Source organism: Aegilops tauschii, chromosome 4, assembly GCF_002575655.3.
Source record: "Aegilops tauschii subsp. strangulata cultivar AL8/78 chromosome 4, Aet v6.0, whole genome shotgun sequence".
Taxonomy (NCBI): Eukaryota; Viridiplantae; Streptophyta; class Magnoliopsida; order Poales; family Poaceae; genus Aegilops; species Aegilops tauschii.
This window is the reverse complement of record NC_053038.3, coordinates 63,094,494-63,113,907: the sequence shown is the minus strand read 5'-3', so window position 1 is coordinate 63,113,907 and position 19,414 is coordinate 63,094,494. Positions and strand designations below refer to the sequence as shown.

General features: G+C 44.2%; 1 protein-coding gene across 1 annotated transcript; it reads left to right on the top strand.

Annotated features, from left to right (window-relative positions):
* Positions 1-5,153: 5,153 nt before the first annotated feature.
* Positions 5,154-5,714, top strand: LOC141021655 (uncharacterized). Its single transcript, XM_073497507.1, has one exon. It carries the CDS (start codon positions 5,154-5,156, stop codon positions 5,712-5,714), a length of 561 nt encoding a protein of 186 aa, XP_073353608.1.
* Positions 5,715-19,414: the final 13,700 nt, after the last annotated feature.

The following is a 19,414-nucleotide window of genomic DNA, read 5'->3' as shown; positions in this document are numbered from 1 at the left end:
AACAACGTCTACAAGGAGAAGGTTGCGTAGTAGACATCACACCGCAGCTGCTCCAACAAGGGAAGGATACACCAGAAGGGAGCTATAGTCCCCACTCAATAGTTCCCTGCATTGAATGCTCGTGCCCGACATGGACAGCCACAACAACTGCAGGGCCATCGACAAGTCAGCACGTGATGCTCACTCCTATGGATGGCGGCCAGATAGGTTGTACCCTCATCTTACTTCTGTGCAACATTTGTGGCTTTGTTATTCATCTAAGCATGGAAGATAGATTATCACATTTCACTCTATATTCATGATGAGCTCTTACGGGTCTTGTTCAGGAGTTAACGTTGTTCCATAGTTCAGCTAAGAGACTTGTTCTTTAGGTAACGTTGTTCCATAGTTATCATCCATTAGCCAATGCTATCTCACAGGCTGGTGATTATAGTATTATACCACTTCTAGTATTACCTATGTTGTTCTTTAATACTTTTGTGTGCCACCTAGTTAATCTCAAGTACAAATGATACATATTCTATAGCTTTCATCTATGTTCTCCCTTTAGTTTTTGAGACCTGTTGCTACTAGTTAACCCCAGTCCTACTATATATGTCGTCTCCTATAGGCACTCATTACATAAATCTAACTACTAGTTGTCTTCCATGCATGTCAGATATAATTGCACACACTAATATATCCACAAGAACCTCACGGAGCAATGTAACGGACAACAAACTTGACGTCATTGATACCCAATATGATGGAACATGTAAAGGCAGTTCTTCAGAAGACTTGCAGAAAGATGATGAATCCTATTCACCCCACAAGGTCCTTGCTCTAACTTGGTTCGTGATATGGGTACATCATGCATATAATGTCCTGGAGTGCATCTACTCTATTGCAGTGCCATGTGCTTAGCCTGCTGATCATGCACGTAAACATGTCATGCCTTCCTGTTTTTCAGTACCTATTCCATTCATGATAACATGTTTTCAAATTCAAGTATTGTCATTCTACTCTATCGCAATGCCATCTGCTTAGTTTGGACATCATGCTTCTAAATATATTATGCATTGTTATTCATCAGTATGTACTTCATCTGTCTACCATACCATGTTTTTTACATTGAAGTGTTGTTCTAGTGGTCTATTGCAATGCCATCTTAGTTTCCCAATCATACATGCATATGTTGCCTTAGTGTTTTTCTTTATGTATTCCGCTGGCATACAGTTTTACATTCAAGTAGTGTTTTTTACTCTGTTGTTCTGTCGTATCCCTAGCTCTTACATCATACTCCCTCCGTCCGGATTACATGTCGCAAAAATGGATAAAAATGGATGTATCTAGAAGTGAAATACGCCTAGACCCATCCATTTATTTCCGGATGGAGGGAATACATGTCAATATGTCATGCCTTTCTATTCTTCAGTACCTATTCCATCTCTCTGTTGTATCATGTTTTATAATTGAAGCACCATTCTTCTATATAAGTCATATAAGTCATGCAAGGGGAAGACGGCTATGTTAGATTCTGAAGGGTTACAAACAAGGTCTTTGCAAAAGATCCAAATGCCAGGAGATAGTAAACCAACTCCAGTGTTCATAGATATTGCTCCAGCACAGAGAAACCCAACTCCTACTGATAATAAGCAGATTCCAGTGGCCAAAGAACTAGTCCGCTCCAGTCCAACAAAAATATGTCAACTCCATTCTAAGAAGCGTGTGCGTATCCTCGCATCATGAAATTTTATAGCATTCTGATCATATTTTCTACATGTTTCTTACCCATCTCTCTTTTAGAAAAAAGCTTAAAGTATAGAAGACTTTCTGCATTAGGATCGTATTTGAGGAAAGTATCTTGCGGAAATTCTCTGTGCTCCAATGCTTATGTAAGTACCTGTTGTATATCACTATATTTTTACATCAGCATGTATTTGGTTAATCAGCGTGAATCCAACCTTTACCTGATCTAAATTTAGTTGTAGAAAAATGCATAATTAAAGGCGACAATGTTTATTTTTGTAAGAAAAAATGCCTGGTAGTTTTGCATACTGAGCTGCATGAGTGTACTATCTCATATCATGCACATTACTGAATTGTAGTGCTGTTTTGGTCGCCCATTCATTCATTGTGTCAATGTTGCATTCGTATTACCTTACCTGGCTGATGATAGTTGTGCCATATTGTGTTAATTTGGTGTAGGCTGGTGTGGTCTGGTTGCCCAAACGTTCGTTGTGTCAATGTTGCTTTCCTATTATCTGACCTGGCTAATGATAGGAATGCTAGTGTGTTAATTTGGTGCAGGCTGCTGAAGATAAGAAGAAAAACTCTGAAAACAGTAAGGCAACCCCATTGTTTCTTTCCAATAAATCTAGGCCAGATAATATGGCAATAACTCTCGATTAATCTGTTCGGTTCCTCTCCTAATTTATGTTATGATGTATTGGTTGAGACATTCTCCACTATCAATAATACAAGCTTGCCAAAATCGCCATCTGAATCTGTTCAATTTCCTCTGTCTCCAATGCAACAGAAAAAATGTATGTTTGTGAACCAATTACTGGCTGAAGAAATGATGGAAATCGTGGAGGAATCAGAGGTGCACATTCTTGCACAACAACAACTGATCAATGTTTTCAGAGACAGTGTAGCAAAGAAGGAAGAACTTGCTCACATGCTTATGGGCGTCATCCACGCTGAGGTTGTAGATTGTGACGTTGTAGATCATTAGGTTCTGTTCATTTATTTGCATTGGCATCAATCTTTGATTGCCCAGTGGATGTAATTTCCTGTAATATATGTTGGATGTGCAATGTTTTTCCTTGTATGCCGCACCTTTGCTTAGCGCGGCTCGCATTCCGGCTATCTGGTCGCTAGGAAGCTAAAAAAGCAGTGAAATTATTAGTTAGCATGAACAGTCGTGGTCCCTATATGAAGGAAGCAGCCCACTGCCCTTAATGGGCTTCCCTAATGGGCTCACAGGGGCCAAAATTCTCATAGGCCTTTGATTGATCGGTTTTGGTCTTGTGCATAATTGCTCGTCGTAATGGGCTCAAATTATCTAATTGGGCCTACAAAGATGTTCAAACTTTAGTGGGCCCATTAAGTTAATGGGCCGTAACCAGGCCGAAAGCTCTATTGGGTCGCTATAATTGAAACGAGCCGACAATTAATGCTCGGCCCTGTTACCTCCCAGGTCGTTAACAGACCGACATCGAAGCAGGCAACGGGTGGGCCCATTTGATTTCATGGGCCGTTAATAGGCCGATACTAAGTTCGGGCTACATATGGCCCAACTATACTGTGGCCCTTTAGTAGGCCGAAAGAGAGAGCGGGCTCGTACTGGACCATGAAGAGCATGGGCCGCTAAGAGGCCGAAAGTCAGGCCGTACTGTATATGGCCCAACTGTGTTGTGGGCCTTTAGCAGGCCGAAAGAGAAACTGGGCTGGTATTGGACCATGAAGAGCATGGGACGTTAAAAGGCCAAAACTCACGTCCGACTGCAAATGTCCCAACTAATTTATGGGCCATTAACAGGCTGAAAGACACACCAGGCCAGAAATTGGCCCAACACTTAAATGGGTCGCTAAAAGGCCGAAAGACGTACATCCTGGAAATTGGCCCATCCCTTGAATGGGTCGTTAACATACCGAAACCACATCGGGTCGATATTGAGCCCAAATATATAGCGGGCTGTTAATGGGCTCGAACTGATGATGGGCTGCAATGGTGTCAAATTGTTAACGGGCCGAATTGGCACATCTCGTATGGGTCGTGGGCTTAAATGGACCTGACACAAGTAGGCCTTATATGGGCCAGCCTGCTAATTTTTATTGGGCCGGCCTTTTTCACCAGAATGGGCCACTGTTGGGCCTTGCCACGTGTCGACGTATCATAGGCGCCTCCTGTACTATGAGTGGATGACATCTGTCCCAACGCTGAGCTGACACGTGGATCCTCCGGTGAATGAGAATTTTACACATGGAAAATCCCCATTTGTCGGGGTTGTTAACGGGTTATCGGATCCAAACCGGAACCCGATAGCTTAACGGCAACCTATTACGGTGGATGCCACGTGTCGGTTACCCTTGATGAAAGCACTTCTATGACGCGCCATTTATCGTGATGGAAGTGGACACTTCCGTGATGATAATTTTGGTATTGTCATGGAACAGTTCTACGACAGCACAGGTATGACTATCTTGATTCTGTTAAAAAATCGTCATGGATGTACATGCATGACAGAAATGTGACCTACTATGACAAACATGTATCATGACAAAAGTGTATTTTTTGTAGTGGCTATGAGTTGTACTGTAGGATCCTAATCATTAAGGACAAGCTATGTCACCTTCTCCAACCACCATTGAGGCAACGACTCCGCCCCCATAAGAACAACGACAAGGGATCTTCGAGCAGCTGGAAGTGACGGAATAGAAACAACGGGTGGTGAATTGCAAGAACCTGGGTGTGTACATTCAACTACTAGTATGTTCATTTAGATTGAGCGATCATATGTTCTAACTATGATTATACTAGGTCAAAGATGTTGTGTGTTATTGCAACAACTTGGGTGTCTACATTTAACTAGTAGTATGTTCATTTAGATTGAGCAATCATATGTTCTAACTATGATTGTACTAGGTCAAAGATGTCGTGTGTTATGGCATTATACTTATTTATGTACAATAAGTGGTGTGATGATGTACAAATTAATGGTGCTTATGTAAAAATATGTGATTGTATCTTTGTTAACTTTCTGCAAATGCTTTTTTCCTGAATAGTGTGAGCACCTTCAGAAATATTTGCAAGGGCCTTCAAAATATGCATGACCAGCCTTCGGAAACAATATGAGCGCTTCCACAATACACCGAGAGCACTTTCATAGTCTTTGTGCGTTGAAAAAAGGACTGCATTGTCACGTCTCCGTGTGTAGAAAGAAAAAGCAACGGACTGTCAAGTCTTCCTATGCCTCCTCGTCTGCCTTGTATGAATGGGGCGCAGTCAGATCGTGGCAACACGGCCCACGCCTGGTATGACCGTCGTTCAAACTGCTTCGTCGACCTCCTCGTCTCCCACCACGATTTAAGTGGGTGCCAACTCCCCTCTCCATCGCCTTCCCCATTCCACTCTCAATCTCTCCCCGCATCCTTCTTTCACTAGCACCATGTCTCTCGCTGGATCTGTCGGCGACCTCGGCGGTGACAGGAGGGTGATGTCGGGCTTACTAGCCCAGTTCACTCAGGAACACCGTTTCGACTGCCACGGCGGCCGCACCATCCGCACCGTGTACACCAACGAGATCAGCGTCGTCGACACGTGGATACAAGAGAGCGAGGCGTACATGCGAGCGTATGAACTGGTCTTCATCGGCATAGACCTCGAGTACACTCCCTCGCATGACAGCGCAATAGTCATCCAGCTTTGCGACGACTCTAGTTATCTCGTTTACCAGGTATTCCAGTCACCAAGGGTGAGCACATCCTTGCGGAAGTTCCTCCTCAAGGAACAATATACATTCATAGGTCTTTCCATCTGGCGTGACAAAGAATTGTTGGAGCTCTTGGGCTTAAGGGTCACAAACTACAAGGACATCCAGGCCGAATGGGCTGTTCCGGATGCCTCAAACAAACCTTTGAATTCGCTCAGGGAAGTATCTGGATTGATCATTGATGAATTCTATGACAAGATGAAGAATCTGTTCGATAAGGAGTATCACCAACACTAGGTTGTGGAGCTGTGTGATGCACAAATCCCGTACGCGTGCATGGACGCGTATGCATGCTTAGCCATATGGAGACAGATCTACCTCATCGAGCAGGGTTGTCTTGAAGCAAAATAAAGGCAAGTGATGCTAGCCATCCATGAAAACATCAAGAAGGAGAGGATGCAACGCATAATGGAGAAGGCGCGACATGGGATATATTAGTTTTGAATAGATTAGTTTTATTATGATTTATGTAATTTAAATTTTGCTGAACTTGGCTGATTTATGCTGAAGTTGTGTGTTACAATGTTATGAACATTTGTGGTATCGTACTATTAAGTCAATTAATGTACCTGTCGGCCCTTGAAAGCGGTACCTTCAAATATTACCTTGTCAAATCTTTATCTTTACCGTTCACCATCACGCCCCGAGCAATGCCCTAGCCTCCAAGGGGTGAAAGATTTCCATGCACGAAGGCAAGAAGGAGGGTCACTGGGTTGCAGTATTGACCGGGACGAGAAGCAATCCTCGTCTTCCCGCCGGTAGTGCTGACAACATCACAGGCGCCATCGGCGATGAAAGCATCACTGGCGGAGGTAGTGGGGGCGACTAGCATGGCGAATGGAAGATCACATCGCAGCTGTTGTTCGGAAGGAAAAATCCAACACAGGTAAGTCAACCCAACACCCATGTCCCTCATGAAACGCAGCGCGTTATTTGTTCACTGACCGACTAGTATCTATGAATAGGATGGTGAAATCCTCCCTGTGGTAAACCGTAGTATTGCGATGTCCGAGCAAAGTCCTCAGTTCAATGAAATACAGAAGGGAGAGACATGCGAGCACCTGTGTACCCCAATTCGTAGAGTCTGCATGGACGAATTTGATTTCAAGCGTAGGTTTCTGGTCTGCCCAAAAGAGGTTTGAAATAAAATAAATTGTTTTCGATGTTCTGCATTCATTAATTACACCCATAGTTTAACTCCACTTTTTTGTACTATAGGGATATGACACGTGTGGATATTTGAAGTGGATGGACGAAGAATGGATGGGGAGAGCGAGGACTATAATCCACAAGCTCACTGAAGAAATTTGGTGTTACAGAAATCAAATATGGAGAACGGCAAGCAAATTGCATGAAAGAAGAGAGAAAGGTGGCAAACCTCTACCTGAAGCACGCCATTAAGAGCAAGAATAGAAGGGATTTAGCTGCACTATCTGTCATAGGTGGATGCCTACTTATCTATGCTCTCCTGCAGATCTTTGTCAGGTGAATTATATAAAATGATCTGATTACTTTCAGAACTTTTGGTAAACCCTTTTGGAAATAAAATGGATACATTTTGGAACTAGTTTCAAGAACTTTGAGAAATATATGATAGCAAATTCAAGAAATGTCTATGATATTCAACACGAGTCTCCCTAATACGAAATTACATCAGCATCTTAAACTGCCAAGCAACATGCTAGTAACACAACTTTTAATCAAGATCAATGTTCATCTCATCTGGATGTATTTCCTCCTCGTCGACCAGTTCATCCTCACTCATATCATAGTCGTCCTTGCCCTGCTCAAATTTACGGCAAATTTCTTCCACGACACTAGCAGGAACTGAAACCCCTAATGCTTCATCTCTTTTGCGGTGAACATTTGGTACAACATCTTCTTCCTCCTCTTCCTCCTCAACATCTCCGGCAGCTTCATGATCCTCAACTTCATCCTCAACATCCGCAACAAAACGATGTGGTGAAGAATGGGCGTCTTCTTGATAGGCTTGAACAGCCGCGTCTTGCTGACCATCAAAATTTTCTGGAACATCATATGTGCCTCTGGACCCAATAGGCACAACCAACTTCCATGGGTGACCAAACTTTGTGTCTTCCAAGTAAATACATGTAGACACCAGCATGAATGGAGCGTCCTGGTACCAGAATGCGGAAGTATTCACGCTTCTAAAAAACTCACCAGACTTCATCTTCAAGCTTTTCTTTTTCAGGCCATAAGGTCAAACCAATCACATCTAAATAGAAATACTGATCTGTCTCTGTAACTGACCTAAAAAACTTGCTTCAACACCCAGTATAGTTCCCTCTCTTCTTTAGAGTTTTCAACACCTACCTTCATCACGATGCCCAAATTTTGAGTCCTTAGGTCCTTTTCAGAACCCATGGTATGGAACCTAACACCATTTACTGTGCATGCATCCCACGGACGTACACGCATGTCTGGCCCTTTGGATAGCAGTTTTGTATCTTTGGGCGCATTTCTTAACTTGCTTACATGACCCGCAAACCAGTCGAACTCCGCCTTGTGCTTCTGCTCCAAGTTTCGCACACCCCTTTTCTTTAATTCTTCCTCGTGAACCCCGTGGGAGAGAAGTAAACTAGTCATGAACTCAGTTAAGATATACTCGTTCGCAACATTGTAGTACGACTTAATTAGGTGATTGAAACTTACTCCGTGCACTTCTCTACTTATGGAAAGTTGTCAAGCATGGGCGGCCTTGATGTCTACTATGCAACTTTATTCTTGTAGACACCTGTTGGGCCTCCAAGCGTAGAGTTTTGTAGGATAGTAGCAATTTTCCCTCAAGTGGATGACCTAAGGTTTATCAATCCGTGGGAGGCATAGGATGAAGATGGTCTCTCTCAACCAACCCTACAACCAAATAATAAAAAGTCTCTTGTGTCCCCAACACACCAAATACAATGGCAAATTGTATAGGTGCACTAGTTCGGCGAAGAGATGGTGATACAAGTGTAGTAATGATAGTAGATATTGATTTTTGTAATAGGAACAATAAAAAACAGCAAGGTAGCAATTGATAAAACGGTGCACAAACGGTATTGCAATGCTTGAAAATGAGGCCTAGGGTCTGTTCTTTTGCTAGTGCAATCTCCCAACAATGCTAATATAATTGGATCATATAACCATCCCTCAACGTGCGAGGAAGAATCACTCCAAAGTTCCTATCTAGCGGAGAACATAAGAAGAAATTGTTTGTAGGGTACGAAACCACCTCGAAGCTATTCTTTCTTGTCAATCTATCAAAGAGTTCGTACTAAAATAACACCAAATAATTTCAGATTCATAATACTCAATCCAACACAAAGAACCTCAAAGAGTGCCCCAAGATTTCTACCGGAGGAACAAAGACAAGAACGTGCATAAACCCCTATGCGTAGATTACCCCAATGTCACCTCAGGAATCCGCGAGTTGAGTGCCAAAACATATATCAAGTGAATCAAAATAATACCCCATTGTCACCACAGGTATTCATATGCAAGACATATATCAAGTGCTCTCAAATCCATAAAAGTATTCAATCCGATAAAATGAAACCTCAGAGGGAAAACTCAATTCATCACAACAAGATAGAGAGGGGAAAACACCATATGATCCAACTATATTAACAATGCCCGCGATACACCAAGATCGTGACATCTCAAGAACACGAGAGAGAGAGAGAGAGAGATTAAACACATAGCTACGGGTACAAACCCTCAGCCCCGAGGGTGGACTACTCCCTCCTCATCATGGTGACCGCCAGGATGATGAAGATGTCCATCAGTGATGATTTCCCCCTCCGTCAGGGTGCCGGAACGGGGTCTAGATTGGTTTTTCGTGGCTTCAGAGGCTTGCGGCGGTAGAACTTCTCATCTAGGGTCTCCGTGAGGGTTTTCGGAATATTTGACGATTTATAGGGCGAAGAGGGGGTGCGGGAGGCCACCGAGGTGGGCACAACCCACCTAGGCGCATGGGCCCCCAGGCGCGCCCTAGTGGGTTGTGCCCCCTCGGGGCACCCCCAGGTGCTTCTCTGGCCCACTGGATGTCTTCTGGTCCAAAAAAATCTCCAAAAAGTTTTGTTGCGTTTGGACTCCGTTTGGTATTGATCTCCTGCGATGTAAAAAACAAGCAAAAACAACAAGTGGCACTAGGCACTATGTCAATAGGTTAGTCCCAAAAAATTATATAAAGTTGCTATACAATGATTGTAAAACATCCAAGAATGATAATATCTCAGCATGAATACTTCATAAATTATAGATACGTTGGAGACGTATCAGCATCCCCAAGCTTAATTGCTACTCGTCCTCGAGTAGGTAAATGATAAAAGAAATAATTTATGAAGTGTGAATGCTAGCAAAGTGCACAAGTTTGATCAATGATAATTTCAATCACATTTCCTAGTATCATAGCATCAATTCTTTCTTATAAAACTTCTCATGTTAAAGTAGCAACCAATTCACATGTTAAGGTTCAAACAATGAATTCTCTTGAAACTCAACAACCTATGTTCTCAGTCACCAAGCAATTTTACTTCAACTTATTCAACAGAGTTTAAGTAAGAGCTCCACATAATCAACCATCATGTAGTCTTCTATGATTGCTAACACTCACCGCATACACATGAGCAAAACGTTTCAACCAGACACATAGAAAGATAGGGGCTTATAATTTCGCCTCCCAACATATTCATCTCAAGGGTGATGTCAACAATAATAACTCATGCTACCCATATCTGAAAGTGTGTTAAGTCGACTAGAGGGGGGTGAATAGGCGATTTTTACAAATTCGTCACTGAGGAATTTCACAGTGAGGAAATTCCTAAGTCACGAAGGACTAGCAGCGATATAAGTACTCAGATGCACAGATAACGGAACAGAAGCACAGTCATCATGATGAAATGAAAACAAGCACAGAGTAAAGAAAGCGTAAACACAGGATAAGCAGGCTGAAGACAAGCTGACTGAAGAAATTGAACTGAGGAAATTGAGAAAGTCTTCAGTCAAAGTCTTCAAACAGTAACAATCAAGTACACAACACAGTAATGAGGAAATGAAAGGGTTGAGGAAATAGAACCAGTTAGCTCGGTAGACCAGTTCCAACTGCTGTGACAGTTGTACGTCTGGTTGGAGCGGCTAGGTATTTAAACCTGAGGACACACAGTCCTCACCGTATTCTCCTTGACCTAAGGTCATACAGACCTCGCCCAATCACTCGTGGTAAGTCTTCAGGTGACTTCCAAACCTTCACAAACTCGGTCACTCGACGATCCACAAATTCCTCTTGGATGCTCTAGACCATGACGCCTAACCGTCTGGAAGATGCACGCTCTTTAAAGGTAACAAGCATCGGATCCACACAGGAACAATCTCTTCAGTGATGCTCAATCACTTAGGGTTTGTAGGTGTTTGGGTTTGGGTTTTCCTCACTTGATAATTTTTGCTCAAAGTCCTCGGAGGACGGGATGCTCTCAATGACAAGTGTCAGTTTCTCTCGGAGCAGCCAACCGGCTAGTGGTTGTAGGGGGTGGCTATTTATAGCCTAGGGAGCAGCCCGACATGATAAGACATAAATGCCTTTCAATGATATGATTGTTAGGTGGATAAGATATTTTGGGACAGCTGGCGCATAGCACAACAACGGTCGGAAATTTGAGGTTCAAATTCCTCAGGGCTATCATGTTCCTCACTTGCAGGTAAACCGCACTGGCGAATTCCTAACTCCTCAGTCAGAACAAATTCCTCAGAGACCAGAAGAACTTCGTCTTTGTCACTGAAGAAATTGACTGAACTGTATAAGATTTCCAATGGCTTCACTCGAAGGGATTGGTAGGTGTAGGATTTTGAGTTGAGCATCACTTGGAAACTTTTCCTTAGTTTTTCCTCGACCCCCTTTAACAGTACAGTGTTTCCTATGACTCAAGAAAGAGAAAATGAAACTATGAAAACATAAGTCTTCACTCTTCATGTTCCTCGCATGAATATCATGTCTTCACGGTCACACCAATTTCTTCACTTTCAAAGTCTTCAGAAAGCCAAAGTCTTCAGTTGAAGACATTCATTTTTAGGGGACGACTTTCTCTGTAAATATTAAACTCCTCATAGACTTATAGACCCGTGTACACTCACAAACGCATTAGTCCCTTAACCTATAAGTCTTCAATACACCAAAATCACTAAGGGGCACTAGATGCACTTACAATCTCCCCCTTTTTGGTGATTAATGACAATATAGGTTAAGTTTTCAACGGGGAAAAACATATGAAGTGTAAATACTGATATTGAGGAATTTGATTGCAAGATATAGAAGAACTCCCCCTGAAGATGTGCATAGTGAGGAATTTGCTTTGAGAAGCAATGCACATTGAAGAGTAGAATCATGGAGATCTCCCCTATATCTTGTAATTCATACACGCATTTAACATATGATATGAAGAATTTGAAATGCATGATGAAATATGGTGACTGATGTAATTCAAGATGTGTGCATTAACATATATGAGGAAATAGCATGAAGAAGAACATAGCAGAAGTATCAGACCACCATCGGGTTTAAGATTACAACTCGATCCAACAAAGTCTTCAAAAGAATGAGAGTTGTAACTTAACAAAAAAACACCCATATATAGACCCGCTTGAAGACTAACTCAAATTTACCCCCCTTTGTCATCGAATGACCAAAAGGGACGAAAAATGAGGACTAACGCCCAGAAGAATATCATCATGAAGTCGATGGAGGAGCGCCAGCGTTGTTGGGGTCGTTTGTTGAAGTAGGGCCTGCCGTAGTGTCGTACAGGTCTTCATTTTCATTATTCTCGCGCAATGAAGAATAAGAGCTGGCCACCAAGTGAGGAACTTTGACCTTCTTGATTTTTTTCGAAGGTGGCTGAGACCAGTCAAAGTCCTGCTTGAAGCCCATCTGTTTAAGATCTTCTTCACCGTAGAGATGAGACAGAACAGCCCAGGTGCGATCAAATACTTCATGGAGGCAGTAATGGTTCTTCTTCACTGAATTATGAGTTATTGTCATGTTCTGAAGAATTGAACCAAACTGATGCTTGACCCATTTGTGGTTGCGATCGACCTTCTGGTGAAGATTGAGGAGAAGCTCACAATCAGTCATCACCCTTGGAGCTGTGCCTTGAGGATTTTGCTTAGAAGCATTGGCGGCAGAGTCATGGGTGGAAGAGTCATCATTGGTGGAGTAGGATGCAGCTTTGTGAAACTGTCCATCCAATGGACGAATGCCTTCATCAATAACTGCACTTGCCTTGCTCTTCTCATCAGCTGAGGAAAATGTCCGCTTGAGGACTTCAATAGGGGGCATGTAGCTGCCATGGTTATGTGTGTCAGCCTTGTAATTGATTGAAGACCTTGATCTGAGGAATCTCATAATCCAAGGAGCATAAGGCTTCAACTCAAAAGGTGACAATGCAACATTTGCCAGAGTCCTCATGAGGAAATCATGGTAGTTGATTGGAACGCCATGAATGATGTTGAATAGCAAATTCTTCATGATGCCAACGACTTCCTCTTCATTAGAATCGTGACCTTTGATAGGACTCAGGGTCTTGATCAGAATTCGATAGACAATCCTTGGCACATATAGCAATTCCTTCACGAGGAATTTGGTTCTGGGGCTTAACCAGGCTTCAGCGGCTTCATCAATACTTGCATGTAGTGATGAGATAGCTCAGGTTCATGGTAGATGAGCTGCACACCTTCAAGGGGAGGACTGACAGGTAGGGCATCCAATTCAGAGGCCGGTGCTTTGTAGTGCGTGTTCTCTGTCATCTAGTCCAGCACCCACGAATTCACATCTTCAGCATTACCGGTGATGTGCAATGTAGCGAAGAACTGAAGAATTAGCTCTTCATTCCAGTCAACGATGTCGGTGCAGAAGTTTAGCATCCCAGCGTCATGAAGAACACTGAGGACTGGGGTGAAGCAAGGCAGCGATTCCATGTCAACATGAGGAGTATGCTCATGGTCAAAGATTTTGTCTCTGTCAAAAAGCATAGAAGAATAGAAATTTGCCTGACTAGCTGTCCAGAAACGCTTCCTTCATAGACAAGCAGAGTCATATGGGTTGTAGTCAGTGAAGAATACATGCTCGTGAAAGAAGTCATCAGCCTTGAACTTCTGCTTCTTTGAGAAGGGATTCTTCGACTTGTGCTGAGGAGTATCAGTCAATGCCTTCACAGTCTTAGGAATCACAGTATCAGGAGCCGCAGGCTGAGGAATTTCAGTGTCAACATTCTCAGTGGCAGCCTGGATCTCTGCTTCTTCAGCAGCATGAGCATCAGCACTAGTGGCTGGAATTTCTTCAGGGATGGTGAGTAGTGAAGCTTGAGGTTCATCAGAGCCCATTTGAACTTCTTCAGTGTGAACTTGGGACTAAGGAATCTGTTGCAGTGGGGTGAACATGGGTGAATTGGTGTGATGACTTTCCCAATAGTCATCATTCAAAACTGGAGTGGTGCACCCAATGTCCACGTCTTCTTCTTCATCATCAATTTCTTCGAAGCGTGCCTCTTCAGCTGTGAACTGAGGCATGGGCGATGATACCAATGGAGTGAACGTGATGTTGTCTACCTCAGTTTCTTCATCCAACTGCTCTGACGAAGCAGCAGAAGGATCTTCTTCATCTGATCCGCTAGGGATCACATAATCCTCACCGAAGGGAATGATTTCCATTGATGGCATGCTTGAAACATGAATAGCATCAATGGGATTCTCAAAAGAGCTTGTCAAAGTCTTCGTCTTCTTTGGTGCTGAAGACTCTGAGGGAGCAGATGCTTTCCTTTTCTTCACTGCTGCTCGCTCCGTAGCTTTGGTTTTCTTCGCCTCTGATGCAGAATGAAGAATGGGAATTGGTGTTGCTGCAGGAGGAGCAGAGGAAATCGGTTCATTTTCCTCAGGCGCAAGTGATGCAGTTGCCCTGGTTTGTTCAGTTTGTTCAGGCGCAGCGACAGATGCTTCAGCTGGCCTGGCAATTTCTTCACGCGCAACACTAGTGGTTGCCCTGGCAATTTCATCAGCGGCTGGAATAGCTTCATCAACCCTGGTACTTTCAGATTCATTAGCAGCCTGATAGTCATCAGTGGTGCTGACATGTTCTTCAGTAGGCTGAGCAGAGGCTACAGCCTGAGGAGATTCATGTTGCGATGAGGCAACAACATTTGAAGTGAATGTTCCAGCCATTTTCACAAATCTGACTTTGGCTCCAAGACAATCTGCATGGTAGGCTTGGAATTCATCATTGAGTCCTTTGATCTCAGCTTGTGCACGTACAAGTTCATCAGTTGTCATTTTGACAACGTCCTTCTTCAGAAAGCACTCCTTCTTGTATTGAGCTTTCTTCAGCTGCCTGGCCTTCTCAAACTTCCATTTTTCTTCACCTATGAAGGCGGTCAACATGTGACTTTGGCCAGGGTGAGCTTGAAGTCAGGAATAGGAGTGTTGGGGTCCTTGTGCTAGAGATCAATGTATTCAAGGATCAGCCTGGGATCCAACAGAAGAGGCACTTCACTTCCTTTGGCTCTAGCGGCCCTTTGCCGTCTGTCTCTGATGATTTCAGCGGGTTGTTCATCATCAACTTTGTCATCACTGAATGGTACATGAAAGGCAACCTGCTTCTCGTGAGGACTTGGTCTAGTGCCTCGTCCAGCAGCGGCCTTGGTCTTCAGCAAGGTGGGGCCTGTTGAGGATTGCAGAGGAGCAGAAGAACTTGCAGAGGCTCTTGAGGCAATTGAGAAGCCTGTTGTCCTTTGACACGAGGCAAGATGCACATGTGCTGAGGACTTTGCCAGAGGAGCTGAGGGCTTTGCAATAGGAGGAACTGGAACAGCTTGAGGAATTGGCCGTGAGGGCATAGATGAGCTTAGCCGTGAGGGCATTGGTAAAGAACTGGGCTTGCGAGCTGGCTTCTTGAGCATAGCCTTCTTGGGCTTGCTAGCAGAGGCCTCACAAAAGGCAGCAGCAGAGTCTTCATTGAATTTCCTCACTGCCTCTTTGGCCACTTTGGCCAATTTAGCTTGACGCTTGGCCCATTCAGTGGGAAATTCCTCACCTCTTCTGATGCTAGAGAGATCAGCAACTTGGCCTGGTGGCAATGGAGGTCTTGGGCATGGAGGGTGTACAGCGAATTTCTTCATGTACTTGGGAGTGACATAGCGATATTCCCTCCATTCTCTGGCCCATCTCCTCTCAATCTTCTGGATGCGCACTTTGCGCTCATTCTTTGTTTCCTGAGGGGGTGTGCAGTACCCTGCAGAGATGTCTTCAGGGATTTCAAAAGCAGTGTTGACTTCCAATTTTTGCCTCCCTTATGAGGTTTCTTGCCTTCTGCCATATTCTTCAGCTGAGGATTTTGAACAATCGAGTTCTCTGAAGAGGTATGCAATTTTTCTTTGAGGAACGCTACAAATGAGTTAAGTTGATGAGAACCTAGTGATTCAGCAGCGGACATGTGTACCTCTGAACAGAGTATAGATGCGAAGAATTTGGAGAGGTCATATGCGTTCTCAGAAGTTTTTGCAAAAAGGACAAGTTTGAGGAATTTGACCAGTGGTGTCTTGAGGAATTTCACTAAGCGCTTTTTGACTTAGGTTCCAGAGTTGTATAGATTGAAAATCCACACAATTGAGGAATCTTGAAGAAAAATGTTGCTCAGAGAAACAGATCAAGAATGGATGCTTGTGTGAGGTGTTTAGAGTGTGGAGATTGAAGAATAAACACCTTTTGAAGATTTTGTAGAAATCATAAGAATCAACAAGGGCAGTAAAAGTAACTTTTAATTGCCCTTGACGAAGAACACAACAAACTGGGAATAGTAGATTGTTAGTTCGTCAGTCCAGATCTTCGACGCCCTAACTTGGCAGAGGAAGACAGCTACGGCGGTGGCGGAGGGAAGATATCCGCGGCCGGCGCGAGTACGACGGCGACGAGGTCGAGGCAGTGAAGCTCTTCCTCACCGGCGACGATGGAAGTAGCGGCGGCGCTAGGTCAGGAAGCTCGAGCGAGGGGAGTGAGGTCGAGCAAGGTAAATGCAGTGAGAAGGGAAGGGGTATATATAGTTGAGGTGAAAACCGTTCGCCCGATGAAACTGGACGAACGTGCCCCTAACTCTTCTCATCCTAGCGACATGTGTCACCCACGTAAAGAGCGGTGAATAGATTAATCCTATCATGGGATGCGGAACGGTTTAGCGGCAAAAGCCGAAATTCATATAAGAAATTTTTAATGTTTCGTTCGCAAATTCTTCAGCTGACAAGGACACAGTGAAGACTTTGAACGGGTTTCAAATAGAATGCACATGAAGCATTTGTGAACAGACTGGGTTGAGTATAGCATAGAGGGGGATGGGTCCGATCACATTCACTTAGCAGAAAAGGCAACTTGAAGAAATAGCAATAAGTGAATGCTGTAGAGGACTAAAACTCAAATATATATATATATATAGTCAATGAAGAACAACGACGGAAAGAGTGAAGACATTGCAAAGTTGAAGAAATTGAACAAATGAGGAATTTCAAAAACTGAAGAAAAACTCAAATTGAAGAATTTCAACTTTTGTTGGTGGCGTGACCCACCATATAAGAATGATGATTTCAGACACCGCGTACAATTGTCGTATGGCTCTAAGAATCAAATTCTTCATTAATTTCTTCTACCTTAGAGGGTTAGTCTTCATTGATTGAATAAAAACTTTACTTCGTGTGTTGCACATCTAAGTCATCAATTTAGTATAAGTGTTAGGATGTGTGTCCTTTTCAAAGGACATTCGAAGATTCTAAGATATTTAGCTCACACCGCAACTTGCTAAATCTCTTCTCATCCAAGGGCTTTGTGAAGATATCGGCTAGCTGTTCTTCAGTCTTCACGTGCTCGATGGAGATGTCGCCCTTCAACACATGATCACGAAGAAAATGATGACGAATCTGAATGTGCTTTGTCTTCGAGTGCTGAACTGGGTTATGAGCAATCTTGATGGCACTCTCATTGTCAAAGTAGAGAGGCACATTCTTCACGTTGATGCCGTAGTCCTTGAGGGTTTGCTTCATTCATAGCAATTAAGCACAACATGAACCAACATCAATGTACTCAGCTTCAGCAGTAGAGAGTCATACGCAGTTCTGTTTCTTCGAGGATGAAAGTGCGTTAAGTTGACTAGAGGGGGTGTGAATAGGCGAATTTTATGAATTCTTCACTGGGGAATTTCAGGGTGAGGAAATTCCTAAGTAAAGAACTACTTGCAACAGAATAAGTACTCAGATGCAAGCATAACAGAACAGAAGCACAGTCATCATGATAAAATGAAAACAAGCACAGAGTACAGAAAGCGTAAACAGGATATGCAGGCCGAAGAAAAACTGACTAAAGAAATTGAACTGAGGAAATTGAGAAAGTCTTCAGTCAAAGTCTTCAAGTAGTAGCAATCATGTACACAACACAGTAATGAGGAAATGGAAGGGTTGAGGAAGTAGAACCAGTTCGCTCGGTGAAGACAATGCATTTGGTAGACCAGTTCCAACTGTTGTGACAGTTGTACGTCTGGTTGGAGCGGCTAGGTATTTAAACCCGAGGACACACAGTCCCGGACACATAGTCCTCACCATATTCTCCTTGAGCTAAGATCAGACAGACCTTGCCCAATCGCTCATGGTAAGTCTTCAGGTGACTTCCAAACCTTCACAAACACGGTCACTCGGCGATCCACAATTTCCTCTTGGATGCTCTAGACCATGACGCCTAACCATCTGGAAGATGCACAGTCTTCAAAGGTAACAAGTGTCAGATCACATGATCAATCTCTTCAGTGATGCTCAATCACTTTGGGTTTGTAGGTGTTTGTGTTTGGGTTTTCCTCACTTGATGATTTTCTCTCAAAGTCCTCGGAGGATGGGATGCTCTCAATGACAAGTGTGAGTTTCTCTCAGAGCAGCCAACCAGCTAGTGGTTGTAGGGGGCGGCTATTTATAGCCTAGGGAGCAGCCTAACATGACAAGACATAAATGCCCTTCAATGATATGACCGTTAGGTGGATAAGATATTTTCGGACAGCTGGCGCTAGGCACAGCGACGGTCGGAAATTTGACTATCAAATTCCTCAGGGATATCACGTTCCTCACTTGTAGGCAATCCGCACGGGCGAATTCCTAATTCCTCAGTCAGAACAAATTCCTCAGAGACCAGAAGATCTTCGTCTCTGTGTCGGTGTACAAAAGTAGGGGCTCTCCTTTGACCCCTTTACTTGTGCACGGGCAGTCAGAGCCAGGCGCCGCGGCCACACCTAGCAGGGCAGAAGAGGGAAGCCAGAAAGAAGCCGGAGCACAAGACAGTCAAGGCAACGCCAAGACCAGAAACACAAGAGAGCAGAGGGGCGAGGTGGACTCCCCCGGCAAGACCCTTGCCGGGGCAGCCTCCGCGGCCCCGGCAAGAGCCTTGCCGGGGCAACTTGCCCGATGCCAGCAGAGCAGGCCACCCTTGAGCCCGTGGGTTCCAACACCAGCCAACCAACTACATTGGAACCAGGGCTCGGGAGGCGCCTCTGTGGTGGCATGCAGATCTTCGTCAAGATCATGAACACACAAGATTAGATGAGGACCAGAAGACGGCGACCCTCGGCGGGATCCTAGCCGAGGAGATCCACAAGACCCCCGGCAAGCGCCTTGCCGGGACGACTGCGACGCCACGGCAAGATCCTTGCCGAGCCCCCGGCAAGACCCTTGCCGAGGGCATCAGCGGGGCTACTGCCAGGCCCGCACCTGCTAAGACTCCACTGTCGTCCCCAAGCAGCTGCTAGCTCAACCAGCTGGGCAGGCACCTGCGTGGCGACGGGTGGCCTCTACACCAACTCAGCAAGCACCTACGTGTTCGCATGCAGATCTTCGTGAAGGCTCCACCACCGCGCCACTTCAGCAGCCTGCCTG